Consider the following 19062-nt stretch of genomic DNA (forward strand, 5'->3'; position numbering starts at 1 on the left):
TGGAGTGTGGCTCACTCAAAAAAGGTACACATTTCTGAGACTTTCAGCTGGATTCTAAACCCACTTAGTGAGGAGTCACCACAACATGCCTCATACTTGCTCCCTCTCCAGGTGCTGTAGGGTCCTGTTCCCTCCCTAGCTGTACAGAGAGGCTAAGAAGCGAGGACACCACCACCATCACCTCCTCCCCCAATAGCAGGAAGCAGGGGGAGAGTTCTCTATCTCTAGTGCTATTGTTCCCAGTGTCACCAGCTGGCCCTCAATTTGTCATCATGCCAACAGGAAACAAGGTGCAAAGCAAGATCTGACTCCCACGCACCGGATGTTGGTGAACTAGCGAGACACAGGAGACCCCATGAGAGTGCATTTGGGGCCATCACCTTCTGCAGAGCCTGGAATTGGTCTGTCCCTCCACGGAGAGGGTCTGGGGCACAGAGAAATACAGCCATGGAGCAGAGATGGGCAGCAGAGAAAAGTGAACAGCTTTGAGCTGTTAACTCATGTGGCTGGTCTAATGCTGTCACAGCTAACCCATTCATTGATGTTCCATTTTGGAAAATGACCTGGGCTTGACAGGAATTGTGAACCATACAGCGGATGCTGAATGGAGTTAAAAACCAGTAGAAGCTCATTTGAAGACAAGTTGAGCTGCAGTGTCATGTTACCCAGACTGAATTATTTCCTGTACGTTAGAAATGTTGCTTCTGGCTACCCATACCACAAATGTATGAGCAAGCAAATGCCTTCCTTAGCATCTCATCTGTGACTTCCCCTCTCTGCAAAGTTAAAACTTGACTCCCTCAGTGCTACAGGAGATGCAGTCACTTCCCCTTGCATCCTAGTGAAGAATACCCCCAAGCCCAGGCACTCTGTAGTGCTCCAAACATATTTCTCTTTTTCAAGCATTTTCCCAATCTCAAGATGAACTGCATTGTTTCTAAAATGTTTACTAATAAGCTAATTATGCATACTTTTCAAAGTATTTACTAATTAGCTGTCCATAATTGCTGCCTTGTCTACTCTTAACCTTCACTGATGCAAGGAGGGCTTCTTGCCATATTACGTTCTTGTTCAAAGGAGATGGCAAGAGAGGCAGGCTGAATGCTGCGGCCACCAACTGCCTGCCTGTCTGTGGCCACCGGGTCTGGAAGCAGCTCTCCCCACCACTTGAGCAAGGAATTTGAGCCAGTATCTCTGCTGCTTTCTAGGAAGGATGCACAGCTGTTTCGTTTCAGTGCCCAGCTTCCTGGAAGCTCGGGAGGTGACCATGCTGCTGTAAGAGGCCTTCACTGGCTAGCAGAGCCACATCTCACCCTTTGTGCCGTGGCATGTGAACACCAGCATGTTGCTGCCAGTGTCCCCTGGCAGGCAGCGCTCTGCGAGATGGGCGCTGTAAGTGTGCTGTCTCCCCTTGCCAAATCTTGGTTCCCTCTGCCCTTCAGGCTGGGAGCAGGGGTATCTCCTGGCATGCCTGCCCTGTATCCAGCACACACCACCAGCATGCTGAAGTTAGTTCAACTCTCTTGGCACCACTGTGGCACTTATGAGATCACAGTGACAACTGCATAAATTTCCTCACTACAGTGGCCCAGGTCCTGTTTCTGGAAACCCTCAGGGCTTGACAGCGGGAGCCAAAGTCAGGAGGAAGAGCCTGACTGCAGCTCTAGACTGTTTCCAATTTGCCATCTCCTGCCTGTTTTGGGAGTCACTGGTCCCGTCTCCAGAAACCTTTGCCAGCATTTTGCATGTGCCACCAGAGGGGGCTGCGAGCCACAGCAGCGGTCCCCCAAATCCTTCCCAGGCAGGGATCCCACCAACTGCAACCCAGTTCAAGCATGTGTTGGAAATGGCTACAGAAAAACCCGCCGGCATGGTCTGATTATCAGTTAGGCTTTTTTTAAACAACAGCGTGCCTCTGGAGCAGATGTTATGACTCAGCTGAAAGGTCTTCTGCTTGCAGAGGAAGCACAAGTGTGTCCACTGCAGCTTGGAGGAAGCGTGGCTCTGCTGTGTGTGTACAGCAACATCCCAGTACTCAACAGAAACACGGCCCAGCCTAATCCTCTGGCAGAGTCAACTGAGTGTGGCTGGGGGTGGCACAGTCAGTAGCCAGTCTCAGGAGAGAGGTTTTAGTAGTCCAAATAGGAGATCAGCAGCGGGAGGGTGACACAAATGGAAAAGGTGGTTGGTCATAAATGATTCACTCATAGCTGAGGTTACTGACTTGGATTTTCCAAGCAAGCAGCGCAGACAGAAGAGCAAAATGGCAATTAAGAAAGAGTGCACAGTTCAGCCACGTGACTGCACAACCTGGGGGAGAGCCGCTCCTGTTGTACACCCATTGCAAATGGTTCAGGTCACTCCTGGGATCACAAATAAACCCTGGCATGCACAAGGCTGCCCAGCTACCACCATGCCACACAGGAAGTGGAAACATTTCACCACAGCAGCAGTGTGCTCTTTTCCACTGCATGACACTTCCCTGTTCAGGGAACACATACTGATGACACAGGGCTGCACTACCCAAGCAACAGCTGCGCTTCCAGCACAGTGAGGAAGAAACAGCGAGCAGACAGGCTAGTACAATTATTTCCGAATAGTTCGGCAGATCTTTTATCAGAGCATCAAACTTCCCTTTTGGCTCTGTCATTACTGCTGTAGCCCCACAGCTGCAGGACAGCACAAACAATGGCCTGGATCCCATATTCCCTGTTAGCACATGCCCACTCTCCCTGCAGTAGGGATCCCTGCTGGCACACAACAGCCACCACAGCAGGAGGAGGCCAATTTTCTTAACCTAGTGAGCTCCCAAAGCAAAATGCTTCCTTGGAGCACACAGATAAAGTGCAGAGAAGAGAGAGATGTTCTGGGGCTTCAGTTACACCAAATTACTTCTTTCATGATGGTGGTGGTGGAGTGCAGTTACTTCTTAACACAGCTGGACATGGCTGAAAAATAAAAGCCCAGATGTGCCTCCAGAGAACAACAGCAACAAGCACGACAGAGCAGCTGCCCCTGGCTGCCACCTCGGGCATCCATCCCTGGCTGATGTTTCCACCCTCCAGGCTGCTGAAGCTGCTCTCTGCAGCCAGCTCCTGCTCTGGCATCCGGGCAGCACCAGGTACGCAGCCCCTTCCGGCCAGCTGCTGGCTGAAGGGAAATCACTGACCTTTCCACAAATGTCCCCAGGGTGCCTGGCACTGCACAAAACACAGGAGGAAATGCCTCCCATCCCAGAGGGAAATCTAAAGCAGATACAGGGAAAGCCAGAAGGGACACAGTAAAACTAAAAAGACTTTTGCAGATATTTTTGTAGGCTTTTGAATGGATTTTAGGAATGTAAATGTTATGCTTCATGAGGGAGAAACTTTAGCCTAATAAGGTAAAATGAAAAGTTGAAAGAAGAAGCAACAGAGGAAAGGGTTATGGTGTTTACCTCTGGCAGCTGGAAGCACAGACTGGCCCCACTGTTGCTCCAACAGCTGCAGGTAGCAACAACAGAGCAGGGGGACCTTGTCTACCCACAGTCTAAGTGCCACAATGGAGTTCATCAGCCTGTCACCTTTGTGTGAATGTGCTCTATATTAATGATGAGATGGCAAAAGGAGAGCCCTGCCCTGAACTATATCTTTGATGCCGAACTCCTATTCCTGTTAAGGTTCCCACCTGCAGTTGCAATGAGGTCTTAGCTTCTTTATAAAAAACCCTCTGACACTTAGATGAGATTTATTACTAGATGGTCACCTATTAGTACTGCTTAATGCTCAAGCATTCCATTGTGTTAATATTTGTCTCCTTCTGGTAGGTCACTTGAAAAAAAAATCTCCCTCCTATCCATTTCTTTCAGGCAGTGTTTATAACACACTGTTTTCATTGTTTTGTTATGCTTCCTATCAAGCACTGTCCATGAAGCTCTTTCAAACCCACTCCTATGCAGTGCTGGCTTGAGGGAGCAGGCACCCTAAGACAGCTTGACTCTCAGCTCACAGCTGTGGCCAGCAGGAGCCCAAGTGCACAGTGGATGAATCCTGTTTCATTAACGGCTTCCTCGTGTACATACACACAGAAAGTGAAAGGATGAGACCACATAGCAGCCACTCGGGAGATTGCCACAGTAAAGTAGAAAGCAGCAAAGGGACAACATCTCCAGTGCTCGGGCAGTCCTCCAGCATACACCATCTGCAGCTTGGGACCAGACACTGATCTCTCATAGGCAGCAAAACATGGCAAAAGTTGTCCACAATGCCCAGAGCGAAAACTGTCAGCTTCCTACAGGTAGAGGAAAAAACAGGTGGCCGTAGGGGTTTCCATCTCTCTGACCAACCTGGCTTTGCTTGCCTGAGACCCTGGAGAGGCAGAAGCTGGAGTCCCTCCTGCCCAGCTCAACTCCTGCCCTGCACACAACATTGTCCTGGCCAATACATACAGCGTATTCTGCAGACTGCAAATATAGGCCTATAAAGCTTTTATTACTGTGAATTTGGGGCAACTGCATTAGCTATGAGAAAGCTATGCCATTCAGCCTGTGCAAGCAATAATAAAATCTGATAGCAATCATCATTCTCACATAACTTGCAAGGCCTTGTTGTGTTCATCTATGCCCACATTAAGTCCTTCTCTACCTTATCTCTTTTTTATATACAGTCCTGATCCTGCGAAGTGCTAAACACCTTGCACACACAGTGACTTCAGGGAGAGTTCATGGTGTTCAAAGCCTTATTAGCCCAAGCTCAATCTGTAGGGGGTGACAAGATCCCCAATGACATCAATCAGCACACCTTAATTAGAGTTTGAGGAGCTATGCTGATTTTTTGGTAGCTGAGAATCCAGCTCTGCACTTCATAACCTTCAGTACATCAATCATCAAACCCATGCTGAATTCTTTGTTCTCCACAGGACTGATTCTGCAGCCCCATAAATGCTTCCTCTGTCCCTCTGTCCTTTTTTGCAAACAGTTTCCCTCTCCATATATAACCCCCTTTTAATCAACAGGAGCAACATGTCTAGCAAGACTGCTGTGTCAGGCCTGTTTTAGGAGATCCCAAGCTCCCTCATGCTCAGGCATCCCTGCAGCTGTCTGTGGCTTCCAGATTAAACACTCAGGTTTATGTGTCTGCCGAGACCATGTTATTAACTCCACCTTTTACAGTGCCCTTTGATGCCATTAATTATTCTTTACTAGTTGTTAATTGTTTTTCCTGGACATTTAGTTTCTGAAACACTTCTTAGGAAAAAAAAAAAAAGAAAATAAGCAAACAAAACCAACCCCCCAGTTTGCCAAACATAACAGAAAAAGCACTATGGGAAGTCAGATCCAGCCCAGACCCCCAAGCCTCCAGGCTCACATTGTCCAAACCTCAGTCTCCAGCTGCAGGGCTCTCTCTGCCATACCTCTGCCTATTTACAAACCAGGAAATTGCTCTGCTCTCCCAGCATGGTTTAAAAGGACAGTGAGGCCACCTTGACACAGAAAAACAAGCAGCCTTTTAACCAAAGTCGAGGTCAGGTTGAAAGCCAGTTGGCTCTTGCTTTCAAGCTGTATCAGGTAAATTAAGAACCATGCAGCATATCATCCTATGCGTCTGAAGCAGCATCTCACAACCTCAGTCAGCAGAGGCAGCTCTTGCTCCTCAAAGGCAAGGAAATGCAGTGCTATGCAGGCTCAGGATGATGCCTGATTTCAAGTGCAAGGAAGCATGAGACCCATACCACTAGGTAAAAGCAGGAAGAGGAGGTGACTGTGTACTAGAGAGGAGGAGGAAGGTTCTTACTTGCAGTCATGTTTTTCAATTTCAAAGTGAGGGTTGAAGTTGAGAATTATCTTCTGGTTGGATTCAGGAGCATAGATGACCCACTCACAGTTCTGGTGGGAGGGGTAGTCATTGGGGTACCCTGGGGAAGTGATGTACCCAGCATCCTTGGAGTTCAGGCGACCCCCGCATGGCTGAGCTGCAGAGACACAGAAGAGAATAAGGCATTGAAACAGGTTCAGGGCATCAGCTGCACACAGCAGGTCCCACCAGACCACTGATAGGGGTGTTCTGATAAAGACCATTCTCCAGGCCATTGACATCCCTTTGGTACTCTAATATTTGATATTAATCTCTGGGCAAGAACAATTATTCTACAGAACAAACATATGCCTTTCCCCTCCACCTCCTGCCACACTTACATACCACATTTCACACAGACCAGAAAAGAGAAATGAATGCTCTTGCCAAGGCAATTACTGAGCCATAAAGTAAGAGACAGATTGATATCAGATCATCTGGAGCTGCCTCATTTTATCCCTTCTTTTGCCTCCTTTGCAAACTGCTCTGTGGCAGTCTCCCACAGCTGCTTCGGGAGACACCAGAATTTGGACACTACAAATACGATCCAGCTGCAGGAGGGTAGAAGGCTTTGCTGCTTCCAGGAAAGTAAACTGAGGCAAATCAGGGGTGATGGTGAGCCCAGGCCCACCTACATTGTGTGGCAGAGCTAGGGACAGCATCTCTTCCTCCTGGGGCCTGCAGCCCCATGACAGCCCTTCTCCGCTTGCTGTGCTCTCCCTCCCCAACAAACCCATCTCAGCAGACCGGCCTCCTGAAACCTTGCAAGCAAATCCAGCCACTGGAACTGCAGACACAGATAATCAGCAGTGGTGGTTTTGTGGGACTAGCCCACAAATGGCTGGCAATGACTGCATGGTGAGCAGAGAAAGCTCTCTCAGCTTTGGGCTAGAACAGGCTCTAGAGAGTGATTTCATAATCAAAAAAAACCATTTAGTCTCATGAACACTGCAAATCAAATTTATTATTGTATTACTTGCTGAGTGGAAAATCTGCATCATGGGGTCATTTGATAACGCACTACAAATCCCAACAAAACCCCTTTTTCCATGGGGCTCCCATTGCATGTGTCCTGCTGGCCGCCCTTCCCTGCCACCACCCTGTCCCAGCACCACAGCCCTGCAGGCTGCAAGGGCTGCCCACAGAAGACAGCACTGTCTCATCACACCCAGCAAAACAGGCAAAAACCACCGAAATGGGCAAAACCTCCAAAAAAACCTAAGTCCCTCCACAGGGCAGGCTGGCAGGCATACAGGCTGACCCTGGTCCTGCACTGTAGGAAGTCTTTCCCCTTCCTGACAATAAGCAATGCGGTACAACATGGGATGCAAACCCTCGCGGGTTGTCTCCACTGTGAGGCTGCCCCCATAGTCCCAGAGGACTCAGGATGCACAGGAGGGTGTGAGTGGGTGTTCCCGAGGCCCACATGTGCACACCCTGAGATGGAGCCCAAGGCACTTCCCAAACCCCCAGGGGAGTCAAGACACAGAGAAGCATCACTCTTGGCACAGGAGAATAACCACACAATCCACACCCCATCAGCTCTGTGAGCCAAGGGTCCCCATAGCACTCCCCACTGCCTGGGTCCTCTGGGATGTTCCTGTCCCTTCACATCAACACTCACTGCAGAGCCCCAGGACCCTGGAAAAGCAAAGCAGTGCAGACTCATATGGGCTCAACCCCATACTGCAGGTCTGGCTCTGCTCCTCTGCCATGGGGTGTGACAGGCCCCAGGCGTGTCCCCTGGCAGGCTGTCACAAGTCCACCCACTCTCAGTAGGGACATACCAGCCTGCCTTCAGACTGCCTCTTGCCAGAGCCAAGGCAAGCAGCAGGGGTGAGTGAGGCAGGACCCCTCAGTGGTAACGCTTCCTTGAGAAAAAAGCACTTTGAATAAACAACCTGCTGCCTGCACGATGCCTGCAGAAAATGCACGTGTCCTGTGTGAAAAAAAAAAGGGCAACAGGAGGGCCCTTCATGGGGTAGCAAGGCTTCCTTTGACATGAAAAAGCACTATCTCAGTTTTCCCCATGTTTTTCATGCCCTCTAACACATTCATTCTTCAAAATAACTTTCTTCTCACACACCCAAAGGCAGCTCTGCAGCCTTCCCTTTTTTCTTAAAATAATCCTGCAAGTATCCTGAAAAATATGAGAGGAAAAATCACAACACTGCCACGATGAGCTGAGAATACCAAAAAACATCTGGTTTTGTTCCACAGGAGAGCTTGCTCAACACATAAACATTTACAAACCTACGTTCTTGCACAAATCTCTTCTCTCAGCAAGACGTATTTGCCCACACGTGTCTATGTGGGTTTGGAGGGAGAGAGAACGAGACATTCACATGGAAAGAAGAAAATCACAGACTTGTTGACATCAATGTACAAATAGACGTGTAATTCACACTTCACTCATGTGCGCACTTTCACACCTTCTCATAAAAATTCACACCTCGTTTGCACACATGTCCACCCCCTCCAGCAAAGAAAAATATTCAAGCTGCAGATTATTTTTCTTGGAAAGGGTAAAGTCTCGAAACAATGAAAATACAGTCAATCCTTCCACACCTCATCACCCCTCCCTGTCTCTCCAGCTTTCACACACATGCTACCCGCTAGGCTGATACCACCAACATCACCCCCCACTCAGAAGCTGCTAGCCCCTTACTCGCACTGGATACCGTGAATACCCTGTGAGCCCTTGCAACTCAACCAGTTGGAGGGGAACTGCCACGTTAACAGAGGTACCAGGCTCCAGCTTGCTCTAGCTCTTCCCTAACAAACAAACTCAGGAGCAGAAACAGAGTTTTATACTGACCTTGGAACTTCTCCCTTACCCTGCAAGGCCATCACAGTGCAGCGAGACCAAGCTAAGGAAAACCCTAGGCTTGATCCTAATTTCAGGTTAGCTTGGCACCCAAATCAAAGCATTGGTGCCAGTGAGAACAGCCTGAGCGAGAGAGGCTAGAGCCCAGCTCTCTGGAACTGAGATCTCTTCAGCAAAATGGGACAAGAAGGTGAAACCATTGAGTGAATAGGAGCACCAGGCACATCCCTCAGCTGTTCAGATACCACTAGAAACATGTCACCATCTTTCTGCATCAGGGAAAGTCTCCCACCAGCAGGAAACCTTATCTGTGTCTCTGAGAGGAACAGATTTTGTCCTTTCATTCATCCCTCTACAGGAAGATCCAGAGAAATGAAGGGGGCTACTTCAGTATGGCGCTGCCTTGTCCATATGGGCAACAGCACACCAGGGAAGCCAGCACTTCTTAGAATTATCTGAAGAGGCAAAATGACTTTAATATCTCTTTAATTGTTCTGTCAGGCCTTTCCTCTTTTGACTCACTGGTATGCAGCAGATGAACACTTGCAGCAACAACAAAAACAACAATAAAAAAACTATCACCATGCCCACTAATGGGCAAAGGATTTGCCTCAACAGTAATGCCAACCGCTGTCTTTCTGTATAAAATATAGCCTGTTTAGTGCACAGTACAGAGTGAGTGGCATGCCTTACTGCTCCAACTGTATGCTCTGGAAGCAAGATGTGCTCCATAGCTAATGGACTGTGGCAGCTTTTGCCAGCCCTGAATTCACTTAATAAAATTAAAATTAAATTCTGAAGTACAAGCCAAGCCTGCCAGGTGTGTGGGACATCCCATTGCTCAGTAAGCAAAATGTAGGCACTGAAAGCAAACTGTTGGGGACCCTGCCAGTCCGCAAGGTGGAGGGGCCAGCAAAGTTCTATGCCAATGGCAAGGCCACAGGAGAGCAGTAGGGCTCCTCAATGGAGGTTATGGAGGTCGACATTCCCAGGCAGTGGTGGAGCAGGCTATGTTCAGGATGGAAGATCTGCAGATCCCCTCTTTTGTTACGGATCACCACATAACTCACATTATCCCTGCAACCCTCTCCTTGCAGTACCACTCCAATAGGTAACTACACCAGATGATGACAACCAAGCCATAGGGATGGGAAAGGAACACCTGGAGAAGATCACAAGAAGTGGACTCCTGCAAATGCTGCAGTGTACAGTGGGCAACTCCAAAGTTTCCCAAGGAGAAGGGTATCAACAAAGTTCCTCACCCTTTGTAAGGGGTAGACAACTCTTTCTCTGCCCTAAAGTGCTGAAGACACCCAGGCTGATGAAGTCTCCTCCTGCCTCCCCCAGGCAGTAACAAGCAATCATCACTCAGGGGACACACAGAGAAAAAAAAAAAATCACAGCCAGGCCCCAGGAACCTTCAGCCACACTTGGGTTTTTTCAGCTCTGCAGCTCATCAGGCACAGGCTGAAACCTTAGGCCAGAAGCAGGGTATTCTCCTACTTGAATTTCCTGCCGATTAAACCCCTCTGGATTTCCTTCACCCCAGGAGAGCAGGGCTCACTGTTATTGTTGGACCTTCCACACAGAAACTAAAGCCAACTCTGCCTGTAACAAAAATAATCATCACCAGAGAGGTCTGTTTCACAACAAACACACATACTACAGCCTCTCAGAGCTTGTAGAGTCCAGCACAAAACAATTACATGTTTTAATCTGCTGAGTTCAGTTTGCTTTGGGATGTCATTCAGGGCTGTGCACAAAACTTAAGGTGTTCTGGATGCCTTGGAGGCAAGCAGCAGCATCACTGTGCTGCTTGAAAAGAGCAGCCTTTGAGGATAGCAAAGGAGCAAGGGAGAGAGACCCTGGGAGTTCACCAGCAGGTGGATGCACCACGTAGCCTTTCCACTTCTCTTCTTCACATGAGGACCTCCAGTCCAGCTCCACACTCTCATTCAACCACTGCAGAAGATTTCTGTGTCCCAGGATTCAGCACTGGGCAGAAGAGATTTGCCCTGCCAACCAACCCTCTAACAGCAAAGCAAAATATGGGTCCTGGCATGCATGACCCACTGCTCTCAGAGATGCTGAACTTGGCTTGAGCCCTTGTGCAGGAAACCCTGTGTTTCAGTCCAGTTAGAGTAAAACAGCTCTTCAAGAGGCAGAGTTTTTCAAGGTCTGTGTGTGTCCAAGCACTTTGCCAAATCCCAGTATGGAGGAGACAAACAGACCTCTTCTGCCAAGGATTCATTACTGTTAATGTTTATCCTGCCTCATTCCCTGAGCTCTGACCCTGGCTGGGCACAGCTAAAGTGGCAGAGGCTCTCACCCCAAACCACACGGCACAACTTTTGCACGAGGCATACAACTTTTGTATGAGCCCTTGGATATAAATGATACCGATTAGCAACTGACCAAGGAGAGAGACAGAGTGCAGAGGAAGCTAATGAGATTAGTTATTTTATCCCCAGTAGCATATATCATTTTAGCAGAAGCGTGTTTGCTTTGGATTGTGAGATAAAGCTTCAAAGGCTTCCTGAACAAATTAATGGACAAACACACCCAAACAACACAAAGCACTTACACGCACATTTCATTCCAGAGCACTACCCACATGCACATCTTGGGATTTCACACAACTAGAGAAAGTCCCCTGAACATTTCATTGAGTACTTTTACCAGTTTAACTAAAATTTCACTTACTTAGCAGTAGAGGCACAGGAAAGCAGAACTTAAAGACTCCTTTTGTGATTTGAACTAGGATTTTGTTCAGTTCAAAGTGTCTCAAGCCTGTCACGAGACAAGCTCATAAAAACAGTGACTGGGCTTAAGCAAGAAAGGACCGCGCCAATCCATCAGTTGAGGAATGCAGCCATTTGACCGCTTCCTAAGGCAACTGGGAAGGGATGCAATATATTCATTTTATAGTGCTGGACAGCAGTGAGAGAGGAATGCCGAAAAGCTCAGCAAATGGAACATTTTAGCTGTGAACCTTCGCAAAAGGGATCATTTTAAATTATTTTTAAATAAGAAGGGAGTGTTGAAGCAAGGAAGAGAGAGGAGGAGATTTGGAGACTTCTGATACCTACACTTTTTTTGCCATGTTAATCCACAAAAGAATTAAATGGAAAGCTGAAATAGAGACCTACTCAAGCTTCACTGTGGAAAATGAGAGGGCCAAATCCTGCATACAAATCCAGGTAATTCACTTTGAAATCACTGGAGTTCAGCTGATTTCCTCCTCTACAGTTCTGGATAGCCTTCCAGGGGTGACATCGCTTTGTACCACTTGAGCCAGTGACAACCTTGACCTTTAAATGTCCATCCTGTCCACCCCTTCTCTTGTATCTTTGATGAGATTTTATATCCTGTTTTTACATGGTGCCACCTTCACTAACTTTATTATTTGTCATCTTATATCACAGACAAATGCAATTCCAATAGGGCAACCAGCTTAATAGCGTTAGTCTTTATATAGATACATGTGCACACAATTCTCCCGGCTTGCCTGCGAATGTAATTGGTGGGTCTGGAATTACAACTCCTGGCTGCTCCAGTAATCATTCCAGAGAGCATGCAAGTGTGTGCGTGCACATGCAAGGGAGGAGGATAACTGCATTTTCAACTTGGAGGAATCCTTCCCGCCTCTCCTGCCTCTGCGTTAGGATCCCAAGGGTTTGAACTCTCATGGAAACACCCTGCCATCTCCCAGGAACAGGTGGCAGCTTTAGGACACCTTCAAGCTGCAGGTCAGGCAGTTTCTGAAAAAAACTTGCCAGTACTGCAGGCAGGGAAGCAGACTCAGGGAAGCTTGAAGGCTTCCTGCATGGCAGCCTGCCACCCTACCTTATAGGATACATTACGAAAAAAATATGAAGATGAAACAGTTTGCTGAGCCACCCCTGTGAATGCTGCCAATAACAGACTGGTTTGAGGGTCATGGAGGCAAGGGACATTTCTAATAGCACACATGGAAAAAAGACTCACCTAGGATTCCTCTCTAAAGAGCTTCAGGTTTGATGAAAGGTGTTCAATGCCTCTGAACTACTAATTAGCATTATTATTACAAAAATCCAAGAAGAATAAAAAAGCTTATCTCTCCCAACACACCCTCACACCTTCCTCACTTTGAGTCATCTGTCAGGGTCCTTACACTCATCCACTCTGGAACTGAATCCTGCTCTTCCCCACCAGGCAGTGGCAGTTTACTCCTGCCTCTTCCAAAGGCACCTGGCAGAGCCCCTCTGAATCCCACAACACCCCTGGTTTGGCTCTCCCTCTCAGGGGTCCTGTTGGAGTCTCAGAGCAAAACACAGTGCCTTGGCTGCAGTCAGCTCCATGGATGGGACAGGAGGGGAAGCAGCACCTCCGGAGCCACGCGGGGAGAGCCCCATCGCAGCTCCCTCCATGCACGCTGCCAAGCAGCAGCGGTTTCAGCCTTTTGACAGCTTGCTCAAATCCAGCTACTGCTGAGCCTCACTACGAGCACCAAACTTACTGCACATTCTGGCAAGTGCACATTCTGGCGAGAGTCTTAAACACATTGTTACCTGCTGAGCACATATTCAGCAGTAAAAGCAGTAAAACAGAACGAGAGAAAAGCAGGAACAAGCTTGGGGGTGCGCATGAGGGAGAAAGTTGCTGAGGGGCTCTGGGTGTGTCAGGGAGAGTGCAGGGAAGCGAAGGATGCAGAAGCATGTGTGTAGCAGGCAACAAGGCAGTCCCCCCCCAACTGGAGGGCCTCTGTGTGAAAGAGGAAAGATCTGTAAGCCTGTGAAGAAAGAGAAAAAATAGGGAGACTGCGTGTGTGTATGTGTCTACATGCTCAAGGGACTAGGGTTTTCCTCTCTCCTCTTCTCACGTGCGTCCTTAAAAAAACAGGGCCCAAAGGAGCCTTCAACAAAACGTAGCTAGAGTGAAAGGACAGTGTCCTTTTGGCTTCACCATCTGCCTAGGAGAGACACAGAGAAAGGCAGCTGTTCAAGCCCTACACAGACAGTACTTCACAGCTAGGGGTGACCCATCAGAACAGCTGGGCAGATGTTCTGCCTTTGTCTCAAATGCACGGGGAGAAATGATGGCAGGTTTCAAAGACCTGGAGCCCAGCACTTCATCTCTGGAGCCCATTTTCTCTGACTCATCAAGTATGAAGAGAGAGGAAGAAGCATTCAGACAAGAAGTCCCTACAGCCATCCAGCCCTGCAAGTAATACTTCAGGCTATTCTGCTTGCCAACTTGCCGTTTGTGCCCCATTTCCTGATCTGTTTGGGAAGATGGTGCCTCGTTAAGGCTGTGGTTGGAGCCCCTGCCCCCCAGCTGTCCTCCCCAATGCATTTCATGGGCACCATTTGCACATGGAAAGGGTTACAGATCCAAGCTGTGATTTCAAGTGTTTGGCCCCGTGCCTGCCGACCTCGTGCTGACAAACCTCTCCGTGTCTACGCTTGTGTCTTTTCACTGCACAAGCATCAAGCCTGGCTCAGGATCTGGCCTTCTGAGATTGCGATTTGGCTCAGACAGGGAGCAGGCTGACCCTTTGATTCTGAGTGTGATTAAAACCACGCTACTGTAGCGCTAAGCTGTGTGCAACACTGTTAGCAACAGCCCTGATTTATGTTGTTGCTAGTATTGCGGTTTCCACCAGGGTGTAGACAGGGATTTCGAAAATAGCCCAGCTACCTCTTTGTCTGTGTGTGTATTATAATTAGAAATGTGTCAAAGGGCTGTTACAGAGTGAGGATAGAGCTGGAAACGTTCACACCGCACTTCTGCCCCCACCTCCGTGCTGACACCATCAGTCCCAGCTTGGGTGTGTGCAGGAACATCAGCTCTGCACACTTCCCGGATTAGACAACTGTATTCCCGAGACCCCATGGGACACAGTGGTGGTGACTTCACCACACAATGGAGAGCAAGTTTAGCAGCTTCCAGTTTGCTCTCAGGCTGCTGCAATCTGCCCCAACCATCGTGGCTAAATGACAACTTTTTTTCTATTTCGATTTCAGATAGGATCACGGGTCTCAGATGTAGACGATTTATTTTCCTAGCACAGCTGGTCTGTCAGAGGTCATATAATTTGGCAGCAGTCCCAGTGCTTAAAAATTAATTTTTCCTTATTAATACAACTGGGGGTCCCACAGGATAGGATCCCAGCCTTATCTGAACCTGACAGCTTCCTAAACCCCATGAAGGATGCTTTCTCCTCTCAGGCTATCTGCAGTACAAGGCCACCATGTCCCGGAGCCTGGCGGCACTGGAGGTTTCTGCTAGGAAACCAACCCACCCCCTGCCTGGAGCAGCATGCTGCTGGGACGGGAAGCGCTGCCTTCTCCGACCCAGCAAAGCGGGTTGCTTTCTCATTTTAACCTTCTAAGCCTCTCGGGTACCTCATGCAAGAGTAGGTACTGGGAAGGAGGCTGGGGGCAGAAGGAGCAAGGCAGGGAGATGGGAAGCACCTCTGTAGAGCCCCCTGGGACCAGTGTGCATGCCTGTCACTCCAGACACCACACACCATGATTTTCTGCAGCAGTAAAATTAGGAAAACAAAATGCAGCATGCTAACCTGGGTCAGAGCCCCCCACCGAGCTTGTATCAGTCGTTTTCAGTGATGTTCCTGACAACTATCTGATTCCTAGTCTAAAAAAGCTTTTGTTTCCAGTAAGAGCTGAGTTAACAGCACACGGGCATAAGGCACTACACTCAGTGCTTGCGTGGGTGTGTGTGTGCTTGTTTGTATGTGTGGCCGTGAGCCTGCTTGGCAGCAATTTGTTTTGGTCCCCCTCCCCACCTTGCTACATCTCCTAAGTAATTACTAAAAATACTAGCTTTTAAGTAAACTATTTGGAAGGCTTCAGAGTGAGCTTTGCTCGGAGCTGCATAAACATCATCTGAACGGCTCAGTACTCGGGTCACTCAAATCTGTTACTTTCTTACTTCATTTCTTTTTACGGGAAAATGAAAAACACATAGCCATCCAGCCTTCAGATTTATCTTCCCGGGTCCCCCACCCACTCTCCTCCATGGTTATCTCAGGGTTTGCTTGGCTACATACAAATTGGCAGCTGCCCTGTTTATCTCTTACTGTAGAAATATTGCATGAGGGTTTTTTCCATGTGGATTATCATATTATTGTCTATTAAAAACGTCTCCCCTCTCTACTAATCTCCCTTAGGGAACCTAAAGAGGGACTTTCGTAATGGGGGAAGGCTTTCAGATACACCAGACTGAAACATAAATCCATCTACCTCTGGCATGTTTTCCTTACTATGCTGGCTAATTTACTGGAGCTGAGTGTAGCCTGATCGAGGTTTGCGTCCCATTACCCCGTATTTTTGCTCGCTGCGCTGGCAACAAAGTCATTTGACTGGTTTTGCAGCCACACAACATCTCGGCAAACAACCGCTGGTGTCAGCCGCAGGGAGACAACTTCCTTGCTGGCTCCAACACCATGTGATGTTCTGCTTAGCCGGGAAAACCCCGCGTTCAAATAAACACTTACAGCGACTGAATGGCCTCAGAGACATGGCTGGCTCATAAAACCCTTCCTAGTTAGAAGTCCTGATGCCGGACTCACTCCAGGATATAAGGAGGTGCACGCATGGACACAAACACACACTCGAGCTCAGCAGTCAAAGGGATCGCGGTCAGGCTGTCCAGTGCACCCTCAGGAGCCAGCCGCAGGTTACAGCCCGATCTGCCACAGCACAAAACCCACTCCAATAGACCAGCCAACTGCAACAGGGGCCCTCTGAAAATACTACTGCACTCAGCATGGGCCTCCCAGGACACTGTCCTTTCTCTTCATCCCATCGAGTGCTTATTCGTTTTCCTACTTGAACAAAAGATGGGATTCTTTCTTTCCTTTATAACCATAAGGAACGAGGTGATGCCAACGGGCAAGCGAATGTATGTTGGGAACGTCTGTGCTTCGCTGCTGCAGAAGAGAGGGGTTTTCTCAGGCAGCAGAGACTCTCCCACTTCCCTTTTCAAGGGGGAGCTGCCGGCCACGCAGCTCCGGGGCAGAAGGCAGAGAGACAGGAGAAGGCACACCGCACTGCCATCATCTAACACTGCCCGGGTCAGACCGCGGCTCAGGGCCCTGAGCCATGTCCCGAGGCCCCGACTAACGGGAAGGCAAAGCTACAGCTCAGCAGCTGCTGGCTTGGCACCACCGTCCTGCCAAGAAGCTCCTGGGCTGCTGAGCGCAGAACTAGCCCCCAGAGAGCAGTGGACGGCATATCCTTTTCCTCTAGGGACTGCTCCAGGTCGGGATCCTGCTGCTCCCATTAGCCAGACACAAAGCCAGTGTCCGGAGAGCACAGGGCCCAGCCTCAGCCTGCTCCTCTCCTGTCCCCATGCCGAATCAACGCAAAGACCGGGGCTTCATCCCAGCGCCATCTGACAGCCCAGCCTAGCTCTTCAGCGAAGACCAGAAAAAAACACACTCGCGCCCCAAAACCTGACACGAAACCGCCTGGTCCCGGGACAGTCCGGTGTTTGCAAAGTAAGTGCAGGTCCTGCACGTACCGCGGGCAGCCGTTCCCGGGGGACTGCCCGAAGGGTGCCACCACCGCTAAGCCTCGCCCGCTCCCAGCGCAGCCCTGCACGGCTCCGGCTGCCTGCTCCCTACCAGATGATTTTGATTTCTCTTTAACCTGAAGTTTCCCGAGGTTACAACCGGGCACGGGGACGCGAGCATCCGGGTGCGGGTGTCCGGGATGCGGCTGGTCCCTACCGCTTTCCCACCCTTCTCCGCAGTTTCCCAAAAAACCAGTACGCAACTTTGCAATGCGGCTCCGTCCCCTCGCCCCTCACGCCGGGCGATGGGAGCCGCGCGGCTACAACCGCTGCGTGCTTCACCGGGGTGCTGCGGCATCCCCGCCCCGCCACACGCACGATCCCCTCCAAAACCCAAGCTGCGAAAGCTGCGTGGTGCGGCCGATTCTTCACGAATTCCCTTAATTTATTCCCACGCAAAGCCTCTATGCGTGCGCCCGGGACCGCGCCCGGGCAGCCAAAAGTTGGGCGGACAGGGAGGGTTCCCTCGTCCACCAGCGGCTGGGGACATCCCTCGTCTCGGAGGGCGCCTTACCTGTCTCTGCCGTGCCTCCGGCGGCGGGCAAGCACAGCCCTAGAAATCCCCACGCGAGAAGAAACGTATCCATCCTTCGGAACAAATTATATTAAAAAAAAAAAAACAAAAACACAAAACCCGCAACACAAGACCCGAGGCTGCGGGGCCGGGCTTCGCCTCCCTACCCCGGGCGCGCCGCGCCGCGCCCCGCGTGGGCGCCCCACTGGCGAGCGGCTCTGGCGGGCTCAGCGAGGGGCGGCGGCGCTGCCCGGGCCGGGGCTGCGGGGCGGGCGGTGCCGGCGGAGCGCCTCTCCCCTAGGGCGACCCGCGGGGCCGGCGCCTCGGCATCCCCCGGGGCGCGGCGGCGGCGGTGCGGGCTGGGGCGCCGTCTGCGCCTCCTCTCCCTCCCCGCCGGCGCCTCGCAGCCTTTTCAGGCAGGGCGGCATGTGGCTGTCAGCGCCGAGCGCCGGCACCGCCCCCGCGCCCCCGCCCGCCCGCGCACCGCCCCGCGCCCGCGCAGCGCGCCCGCCCGCTCCGCCCCGCCCGCGGACACCGCGGGGCCGCAGCGCCGACGCGGGGGCTGCGCGGGGCGCGGAGGGGCCCGGGGAGCGGGGAGCATCCCGGCTGCGCTGCCGTCCGCGGGTGCCGCCGGCCCCCTTCCATGCCCACGGCGCAGGCAGGAACCAAACCCGGTGGAAATAACGGCAAAAGAGCTGTTTGTGCGAAGGGAGACACCCAGAAATTGTCGGATGGGGGAGCATCAGGACAAGGATTGTCCCTGCTCGCGGGCTTTCGCCGCTGCCGGTCGGGACCCAGGAGCGCCGAGCCTCGGCCAGAGCCGCCTGCCAGAGCGGGGAGCGGGAGCGAGAAGCACATGCTGCCTTGCTCCTGGCACCCGCGTTGCGGTGCAAAGGCTGCTACCACGGACAAATGCAAACCCGCCCCGGGACTGCACCGCAGTTGGTTTCCATGCTCTAAACCCGTTTTCTGCAAGATGCTCTTTAAAAACACAAACCGAGAACAGCGTTCACATAGTCAGTCTAACAGTGCTCAAAAAGTTTGTTCGCCTTTGATTTGAGAAGGTTAGGAGTCCCTGCCCGGGCTGGAACCGCCGGGATCTTGCGTTTACTCCTCTCTTAAATTCACAGACCGCAACAGGCTGAATAGTACCTGGCAAGCTGGGGCTAACTCACACCTCCATGCTGTTTGAGAGGTGAAATTTCAAAGCATAGAAATGAAATGAGTCCTAAAACCCAGCATCAAAAAGCTGCTTAAAAACAAATTATTTATGGTTTTGATCAGTCTCTAGATTATAGATTCCGACTTTCAAA

At 50.5% G+C, this 19062-nt stretch overlaps 1 protein-coding gene across 3 annotated transcripts in view; it reads right to left on the reverse strand.

Moving 5' to 3' along the window:
* The window catches only part of NRP2 (neuropilin 2), an 89154-nt gene extending 71120 nt beyond the window's left edge, over positions 1-18034 (reverse strand). Inside the window, exons 1-3 of one of the 3 annotated variants that reach the window (XM_050339872.1) lie at positions 17917-18003; positions 17750-17823; positions 5772-5949 (exon numbers count right to left, since the gene is read on the reverse strand). In XM_050339872.1, coding sequence (XP_050195829.1) covers positions 5772-5949; positions 17750-17822 — 251 coding nt within the window. In that variant the 5' untranslated portion in view covers position 17823; positions 17917-18003. Of the gene's footprint in view, positions 1-5771; positions 5950-17749 lie in introns of all 3 variants that reach the window. The other 2 variants (XM_050339873.1, XM_050339874.1) reach the window with 2 other exon arrangements.
* Positions 18035-19062: the final 1028 nt, after the last annotated feature.

The sequence above is a fragment of the Myiozetetes cayanensis genome, unplaced genomic scaffold, assembly GCF_022539395.1.
Source record: "Myiozetetes cayanensis isolate MyiCay16 unplaced genomic scaffold, myiCay2020 scf9, whole genome shotgun sequence".
Taxonomy (NCBI): Eukaryota; Metazoa; Chordata; class Aves; order Passeriformes; family Tyrannidae; genus Myiozetetes; species Myiozetetes cayanensis.